Raw genomic sequence first — 10,109 nt, forward strand, 5'->3', positions numbered from 1 at the left:
CATAGTCGCGATTTTCAGTGGTATTCCCGAAACGTGATCATGTTCATGCGTAAAAGATCGTCGAAGTCCACTAACTCGAATTCTGACAATGTTACGTAACCGCGTCGGTTGAAGTGAAAGTCATGGACAAGTTTCAAGTATCGGTAAAATTATTTATTCTTCCGGTATACAGACATGTCTATAATATATGAAAATAATATTTTGACAATCTCTACTTGAACAACGGACATAAATCAAGTTGAGATTCATGCTAAAATTTGTTTGTTAAAAAAATTAATAAATAAATAAAAAAGACGATCGTATCGGGAGACAGCAGAGTTCCACTCAGGTGAGCTTCATAGGGCTGCTCTCCTCCTACAATCTACCTTTTTACGATTTTTTTTTTCGGATATTGAACAATCTGACGACGTACATAAAGTTTAGGATATCTAATATAATCCAAGGCAACCCACTTATGGTCAAGTCGACCGATGAGGAAGCAGCAAGTGGCCGTTCGCTCTCTTTAGGTATATAACATGCATAATTATACATTTGTGATAACGTACGAGTATTTGAATGAGTGTTAGTTACAAATACGCGATGCCGAAACTAGGTACCGCGTAAAATAAGGAATAAGGTTGTTAAGTACCAACTACTAGTATAATATATATGTATATATATATATATATATATATATATATATATATATATATATATATATATATATATATATATATATATATATATATATATATATATATATATATATATATATATATACATACATATATACATATACACACGTGTGTGTGTGTTTGTGTGTGTGTGTGTGTGTAAAAGCAACGATCGTATACAAGAGTGATCGAAGAAATTATTTCATAAGTCCCTTGGCTTTGAATAGGTCCCTCATCAGCCCCTTGAGGCAACGAATCTCCCGCTGAAGATCACCAACTTGGCCCTGCAGTTTCTCATTGTAATTAGTCAGCTCCTGTACCTCCCCCACGATCTCTTTTATTTCTTGCTTTTTCTTTTGTCTGTAACGAGTTGCTGCGTTCTTATTCTGCTCTTTTTTGCGGACCTTTCTATCATCTGACGGTGGACGGGAGTAAGGTTTGCGATAACGATTCTTCGACACAACAGGTGTTGACGTGGTAGAAGGTGTAGCTTCGGGTGTCCACAATGGATCATCATTGGAATCTTCCTCAAAAGATACACAACTCGTGTCAGAGCTAGTGGATAGACTTGATGGTGATATATTCTTGGCACATGAGCGAACTATTTCGTCGACTGCTGCCAATTCGCTTGCGACGTCCCCCAGTGGTTCAAGAGAGATGTTTTCAGCACCCCATTGCGACAATGGGGCGACACTGGGTAAGGATGGAATTTCTTGAAATTGGTCCTCGGGTTTGACCACAGAAACGCCCTGAGTTTGAAAAGTTGGTGATAGAGATATCAGTATTTTGGAATTTGTTGTGTTGTAGAATTTAGCAGGAGGTGACTGTGGTGGAGTCAATGCCGTGACAGGAGCTTGGTAACAGGCCTCTACATCACCCAGTACACTTTCAAATTCCTGTAGTAGGGTCCGAGTTGTTTCTTGTTGCTGCAACTGCGTTTGCAACTTTATTGTACCTGATGGTAGGATGGGCTGGCTGATCCCATAGTCCAAAGGTGATAGTTCTTCGAATATTGGTAGATCAGTTTTCTCTTCAAGCCAGTCAGCAGAGGGTTCTGTGGTGAGAAAATATAGTATCCCATAAATACAAAATGGATTTAAATATATATTTTCATGCTGTAGATATTCGCACGGCAATGGGCGATGGTGTCATTGTGTATGAAAAGAAAAATGGACGGTAATAAATATCGCAAAGCCTCAAGTACAACAACAGGGATTTCAAATGACCGTCTGACGAATAAAACTCAAGTGTTGCAAATGAAAGAGTAACATGATAGAGATCACTGTACCTCTGAAAAGAATTATCCACAGAATCCCATTGATATAATATAAGGTCCAAATAATAAATAAAATACTACATCCTTTAGAAAAAAATTGATCATCTCCATATCAATTATTTCCAGTTTAGTGACAAGCCTCTTTTTTCTGTCAGAGGTGATTCAACCATAAGAGAAATGTGATAATTTTTTTTTTTTGGCAATTCTACATGGGTTTTCAAGGTGTTGACCATTTTGTTCAATTTATAGCAGTATCTTATTCTTGTATTTAATTCATTCCTATTAACATAATTTCACTACTTTCACGTAAGTTTGAATGTGTGCTGTGTATGTGCATGTTTTGATGCACACCTAATACTATGGGCCACCCATCTGTCCATCAATCTATCTCTATATTTCTATCCATCTATTTATCCATCTGAAGGGTACCTTTCCCTGCTTTGAATGTGTTAACGTTTACAGTGAAGAAATATACATATATATGGCATTCCAGGGACACTGAATAACAAGTAGCTAGAAACTTGTTCATATTTTTATAAAAACTTAAGAATTCTAAACAGCATAACCAGTTAGAATTAAATATACCTATGTATTAAACTGATAGATGAATAGATTTACTACTATTTTAGTCGTAAAAAATATTCTATTCACATTGTAAATATGTGAGGATATTTTCTGCAGACAGTACTATTATTAAAACAAATACAAGTAGCTGCCATCAATTTGGTTGTAAGTTGTATGGACAACGGGAAGAAGATATAAGAAGTGTTTTTCATAGCAGTTTGTTTATTTGATCATTGTATTGCAAATATATGAAGAGTAGAGCAAGTGCATCAGTGCCAAGAGAATAGCAATGATAGTCATATTCAGAAAATGTGAAGTACAAGATATTAGAATTTGACAACAGCTACTGGGTAAGGTTTGTTGTTCAATAAATAACACGTTAGATATATATTTCAAGTAGGATGTACTTTCTATTATGAATTGGTATTTGACTAGACGAACTCCATTCATAGAGATAGAGATTAATTTATTTGTTACAAAGTCAGATAATATTTAACCTAAACTCATCAGATTTCCGAACAACCAACATTTTGTTGATTTTGCTAAGAGCTCGTAAACAGTGACCATAGATTCCGAGTTAGAGGAAATACAAAAAAAATGTCTACGACAAGCGCCAAGTCCCTGACCTACTTTCAAATGAAACTTTGCTTCATATTGCTTTTCATACTGATTAACCAGGGAAATAATCTCAACTTTAATAACAGGGGCATGAGAGGTCAGATAAGGAAGTTTTTGCAGCCAAAACAGTACTTAGAACGATATAATAAAAAAGGTATTTCGAGACCATATGGAAATTGATCTATAAAATTATTAGTATAAAAAGTGGTCATTGGTATATATAGGAATTCAAAAAGATTTTGCTGATGCATAAATAAAATAATTATATCTTTACTATTACGATAGATAATGTGACAATGTGTTGTGATGTGTGAGAATAATGAATGGGTCAAGGAAGTCAAGTAGGTAAATGTGAAGGACAGCTCGTTCAAATCACTTATATTACAGCTTACAAAATTGTTAATCGGAACATAATAAAATCTCGCGTTTACGCAAAACATTTAGTCTATCGCAGGATCAACAGAATAATCGAGACTACCAAGAATTCCTTAGTAGTCTATCTGATGGTAAATATAACTGTACAATGGTAAAAATGAGACGTTTATATGCAATGAATGTGTATATAATCACTGTTTGTCTTAAACATTTAGTACAAATATAATAGGAAACATACCACGGAAGTACAAGGTAGCCATAATTTGAAAGGGTTCGTTGTTCCTGGAGATTCAGAAAGATGACAAGCAGGTAATATGGCAACAGGGTTGAGACTTAAATTCTTTATTGAGATTGTCTTGTGTCGTGAGGGATGGAAGGAGGCAATTACACTATTTGATGGTCGTAATAGAATCTGTATGCCAGCAGCAACAATTCAGCGTCTTTTGACTAATTTCTGAGAGTTGACGATGATTTCCCTGTTCCACGTGTAATGGTACGTGAACTGCATGCTATTGTATAACATTAGCATGCGCCAACATCGAGAGGCAGAGCCTATGTCTGATTTTCCTTTTAAAACTGCCAGTATCACCAAATCCAGATCAATGTAGGGTCAAACAATGTTCAACACTCGCCTTCTAGTAGATATTCAAACAGAGTCAAACATAACTTTAGCACAAATTCCTGTTGAACATGTATCTCGTATTTTGCGTAAAGTCTTACACGTTGTTCTACTAGCACATTATCAGGACAAGCACTATGTCTCTGAACATGGACAAACACTATGTTTTTGGATCGAAATATGGTGGTAAAAGTTGTGTGGGGTAAATGAATAACTGTGCAAAAAGTGCCGTATGTTGAAGAACTGCGTTCACAATATTGAATATCGGGTGTAAGTTATGCTGCTGGAGAAACCAATAGACACACCACACCAGGCTTACACAAAGTCACTGAGGCAAAGAGGAGTGGGACGTGTATCATGTGGCCTCTACACAGGAGACTCGCATACTTATCTGTGAACTTTCCCCCCTCCCGTTTCTTTATTGCCTTCATCTCCCCTTCCTTCAGCCTCTTGCCCTCACTTCTGCCAAGCTGGCTATATAAAGGCTAACCAGTTTGTTCCACTCTCCACTTTTCCCAATTTTGTTTTTTCCCATATTTTTATTTTTCAGTCAAATTGAAATCATATAGGTGATGTGCGAAAAAAAAAAATTAACCTCATGTCATATAAATGATTCAGAGCTGTAAAGTAAAATTAGAGATAGTTTTGACAAAGAACGCTGATTGAATTAAAGCCATAGTAATAAATGCTACGGCAAGAGATTCCCATTTAATCATTAGAAGAAATACAATATGAATTAGAAATATCATTTCTCCTTACTTCTTGCCATGCTGTATGAAGGGAATGGCGCAATACTGTCTGCGCAGATTTCAAATATTTGTGCTGCACTTAAACATATTATGTGTATTGATTGGATACCCAGTGATGGATATTGGTTGTCGGATTGTTTACTTATACTCAACATGGTTGAAATTTATTTACTAACAAATTAAAGTGTCTGGTTTGAATAAGCATAGCGTCATTTGATTGATGAAATGCAACGTAGGCAAAATGAAAAAAAAAGGCAGTGAAAGTTTTTATACAGTTGTAAAAATAATCAAAGATATCTTTCGTTATCTTCCAACAATTACCTTCTTTGATAAATTCTTCCAGTTGTTCTAAGAGTTTAGTAGCCACTTGCGCTCGTGATGTTTTCTCATCCGCCTTTTCCGCCTCTTCCTCGTACATGACCTCTTCCCCATTGTTGCTGAGATTTTCAATGCTATCAAAGCTCAGCCAATCATTGAAAATGTCAGGGGTAGAAGTTTCAATGGGCGAAGCACGGGAATTGGGTGAAGCCGGTGATGAGGGCTCCGCCTTCAATACCCAGATTTTCTGATATTGATCGGTAGACATTGTTGGTATTTATCCGATCAAAAGATATGCTTGGATTATTATAAGGAATTTGAGTCGTCTTAGCGACGTCGCTTTTGTTGAACGCCATGTCGGCCCTGTAAATAATAAATGCGTGTCAATTTAGCTTGTAAGTTTCTCTAGATTGGCAGTCACTCGCAAAATGATTTCGTTCATCTGTTCACCACGCCCTCATCATGCAGATTTGGCGAAAACCAATTTGAGTCATTTGGCCACGGTGATACTTTTACTCACATCAAGAGAACACTCAATCTAATCCAAATAATTTTCATCACAGGTGTCAAACCGAATTGGATATATTCAATGCAATAACAGATGAGATGGAATAAACGAATCGATGATTCGTTTTATTACTAAACTGAAGTGTTCTCCAAACTAAAATGCTTAATTAGCTCCAAGAGTTTATCAACCAGGATTTCAAAATTGGGTAATACTTGAATTTGTAGCATGGAAAGCGTGCGATTTCGCAATCTGAGGTAACGTTCACCAAATGGAGGGCATGGCGGTTCTTTCTCAAGTACCGTTTGATGTGAGCATCTGTATCGCTGATGTTATAAAGCAGATCAAATAAACAGAATGAAAAATATAGCAACTTACCCCATGGTTATTATGATGTGATGGCACACTTGCGTGTGCAAAGTCGTTTACCGACTAGAAACTCATCTTCACCCCTTTTTTAATAGAGCCAATAATAACGATGTCTTCTTTTCTGGTTTCATGGATGGAGAATGACTGATTTCTACGAACGATGAGTCAATGAATTTCATGGTATACAGAGTCGACTCCTATTCGGACGGATAGTTACCATGGAATTGAGTTCGCTATTCGGTCGACAGATGTCGGAACAAGGGACTATATTCACAAAATTCATACTACTGGACGCTGCGCGCCAAGCTGTGGGTAAATTCAAACGCTTATTTTCAACTTGGACATTCACCGAAATATTTGGGGAGCCACGGATAGAATGAAACGAAGGAGTACACGATCACAAGTTGTTTCTTATCGGATTTATGATGATTGTCTCGCAGTTTCGACCATTCACTTTACTTCACAACTATAAATAGATCGTTACATGCGTGGATGAATAAAAAATGAAGTCGACTAGCTCGTGTGCTTACTGGAGGTAAAACAAACTTCTATGGCTATGATGCCTGGACGCTTGATCGACGTTGTTCGCTATAATCGACTGACGTCGCACAGCTTTTATGCTATCAAAAGATAAACAAGGACGAGATAATGTGCACGCAACTGTCAACGCAGCGCGCTAATTCGTCGATCAGAGTATAAATTTGACATTGAACGAAGATTAACTACGCGGATTCAGTTTGGAATCCCGTAGCTCGTAACCTTCCAACACCGGCGCGGAATGTAAATATTACCACACAGCCGCTCCTTTGCAAACAGAACGCCCGCTTATGCCTCACGTATACGTACAAGTTGAATTATACTCAAGGTAGTTCGAATCCATTACCACGCGGGCTGTACGCGTATCAAGGATGAACCCCACAGGTGCGCAAGGAGCAAGACCGCTGACAAAATCAGTGCGTATAGTATGAATTACGGTATGCACAAGGATGTGAGGTCCTAGCTGTAATAGATTGTTAAAGATCACCTCGATATTTCCGCGAGATTTCGGATATTCTGTTCGGTTTTCAACGCTACAAGTTTCGTTCCAATCTACTACTAGCGTGGACTTTCTTTGTTCCTACTATAGTCATGATCGATGACGATTTCACAGCGACAATGGCAATGAGACTTTATTACATGTTTGCCCTGGGAAATGCGAAACCCATCAGCTTCGACGCAAGTGCCAACTGCACCGCGCCTCGTCGGAATATTCAGCAGGATCTTGCAGAGGTGCGAATTATTTGACAATTTTGAACCGAATTTAATTCAGTCTCGATTGATTGTAACGATTTGCGGATCAACGAGCGCTGAGGAACTTTGGAGAAGACATATATCCCGAATGCTATATTGCTTTGAGTAATTAGCATAATTAAGGAACCAATTTTTAAAAAATACCGGAACGAACTAGTTAGATCTCTTGAAGTCATGGCCGATATTGAAAAAAAGCTTACATCGCTTTGTTTCATTTATAAAGAATTCAAGAAAAACCATTCGCTTTAACGGAAGCCTGTACGAATTAAACCGTCAGGATCATAAATTACTGCATAGCAGTGAAGTTATAGTTAGAGGGAAATGTGACTTTCGCTTGCGCGGAGGAGTCAAGTGAATTCTTTTCCATACATATTGATGACAGACCCATTTGCACAGCGAAAATTGGTCGCCATTTCAAATTCGTGTGCATTGTCAGTAGATTAACAATCTGTATGCAAGACACTCTGGTTACGGGTGTTGATATTTCAATTGTTAAATCAATGAAGATTTTTTTAACGTGCGGTATTGTTTCATATTTCTGTGAAAAACCGTAAAGTCTTCGATACATCTATCAAATTTGGATACCTTTAAGCACGCTCGTGAAAGGTTCGATTTTACGTCATTAAATTGTTGGATTACTTTGAAATCTTTGATTCCTTGTGAGAAGCTATGAAAATCTCCGAGTGAATTGTTTTAAAAATCTGCTTGATATTCGGTCATTATCTAGCCGCCTCGTTTAGAATTCTAATTTATTTCTAAGGTACTACTATAAAGATCTATAATTCTGACTTGCTAGCTGGGACATCAAAACATGTTTTTTTTTGAAAGTACAAAATATTCGTTTTCTCCTGTATGCAATACTTAATCATGTTTCGTGCAATACCTCAGATGTCGAGGAAAAGTCATAACTAATGATCATTTGCGAAATCCTACCGTACGACGACTCTTCTTAAATTCTGTTCAGGACTTGAGTATGTTTAATCATCGCTAAAGAATTTTGTAATTTCTCATCTTTTTCATTGAATTTCTCAAATTCCAGTAGCAATTTTCAATAAACATATTACTTTGAACTTTTTGCTCAAAGCAAAGTATTCAATAAAACGCGTATTTTTGGCATAGACATAAAAAAATGTTAGGTGTAATCAACGCCGAAACGTTGGAAGATATTACGGCTTTTTTCATTCATCAACCTGCATATCCAAGAGTTCCTTTATAAATAAAAAGTGTTAGAAATAATTTTTTTTTTGAAAAGATACTTGCTCCCAAATATAAGCGACCCCGACAAATGTCTGCAAATCGAGCTGCAAATTTAAGTAGGTACTACCAATTGAGTTGGAGTGCTAGTATATTGCTTGAAATAAACTTACACCTCAATTGAAGCCTGCAAACAAATTGTCTGCATATTCAAGAAAAACAGTTTGGGCGGTTGAAGATTGTAAATTTACAAAGTTGATGAAGCTGTTGCATATACGTGTATAATTTGAAAATTCTCCTTTACGGGTATTCACGATGCTAAATTCCTAAATTAATTGTATCCAAAATTAGAGGGGTAAAAATAGATTATGCTCTAGGAAATTTTAAACTTGATAACACAGATCTGCGAAAGAATATTTTTTTTCATCTGCATGTGACGTTGTTGGTAAATAGTATGTTTTGTACGAGTGTGCTGAATCCAAAAATGACTTCCATTTCCCTCCATCACGTACAGTATTTTTGCAAAATAGAGACGCTTGCATTAATAAAGCATAACAATAATGAAAAAACCACCATATCATTGCAATAAATTAAACAATGTTTCTTATAAAATTAAACAAACAATTTCTTCGTGAAATGTACTTAACATTCCATATTCGTTCTTTTTGCCTATGAAACCTTTTCTTCTTCTCTTTGATTCTTCTCCGAACACGCTTCCGCTTTCGATTCTCTGTTTCCCTGTTTGTATTTATTCTTCGTTCTCACTCTAATGCATATTAAATGGAAATAAGAAATCACTTTTGCATAAGATTTTTAGCATCAGGAATAGGATACCAGATTTCGAGTTAAACGGGAGTTTCACTACAAATGAAACTACAAACACGCATTTAAAAAAACCTGACGTGATGGAATGTTTTGAGCATTTTTCCCGGTTCCAGTGATTGAAAATCTATAAGAAACAGCGTAAAAAAACATGTGCAGTTTTTTGGTTGTAGATCAGTGTAATCGTTTGATTCGAGAATGTAGAAAATTGCTCACTCCCAAGATTCGAGTACGTGAATCGATCAAGACGAATCTTATACTTAGATTCTGTGGTTGGATCGGGTGGGGGTGAAAATATAAAACGAATAAAAAATCGCAGGGCCACAATATCAAATTCTTAAAGAAGCAAAAACTTCGTTTATGGAATTTAGAAATGTTAAAAGCTGAAGTAAGGAGAAGTAACAGAATAGAAAGGTCAGAACATGGAACGTCGATCGGTAGAATCGTCAGAATTCCTCTCAATAATATGGAATCGTATACAGTTCTATGTTTTGTTCTTTCTATATTTTGTCATTCCGTATTTCGATTTTCTATATTTACAATTTTCTATACTTGGACTTTCGACAGTTAATGATTTAATGAAACAGATTTTCGCGTCTATGAAAATCGATATTCCGGTCCTTTCGTCAATCGACATTTCTACTTTTTTACTCCTGCTTGATGAATTGCATTGTTGAAAATAAGGTCCGGCTCAAAGGGCAAGGGAAATGCACGTGATAAGTGTGCACCGAATGGTCAGTCACGGAAGCCATGTTGA

General features: G+C 36.6%; 1 protein-coding gene across 4 annotated transcripts; it reads right to left on the reverse strand.

Moving 5' to 3' along the window:
* Window positions 1–138: 138 nt before the first annotated feature.
* LOC124296989 (activating transcription factor of chaperone) lies at window positions 139–6,212 on the reverse strand. 4 transcript variants are annotated; one of them, XM_046747519.1, is made up of 4 exons: window positions 6,056–6,212; window positions 5,176–5,535; window positions 797–1,707; window positions 139–678 (listed from the first exon to the last, which is right to left on the reverse strand). In XM_046747519.1, the coding sequence occupies exons 2-3, from the start codon at window positions 5,438–5,440 to the stop codon at window positions 851–853; spliced, it is 1,122 nt and encodes a 373-aa protein (XP_046603475.1). In that variant the 5' UTR covers window positions 5,441–5,535; window positions 6,056–6,212; the 3' UTR covers window positions 139–678; window positions 797–850. The 4 variants fall into 4 exon arrangements, with proteins under 4 accessions (XP_046603475.1, XP_046603477.1, XP_046603479.1 ...); XM_046747521.1 differs by having other exon boundaries at window positions 139–682; XM_046747522.1 differs by lacking the exon at window positions 139–678 and adding an exon at window positions 731–762.
* Between the last annotated feature and the right edge of the window lie 3,897 nt (window positions 6,213–10,109).

Source organism: Neodiprion virginianus, chromosome 2 (assembly GCF_021901495.1).
Source record: "Neodiprion virginianus isolate iyNeoVirg1 chromosome 2, iyNeoVirg1.1, whole genome shotgun sequence".
Taxonomy (NCBI): domain Eukaryota; kingdom Metazoa; phylum Arthropoda; class Insecta; order Hymenoptera; family Diprionidae; genus Neodiprion; species Neodiprion virginianus.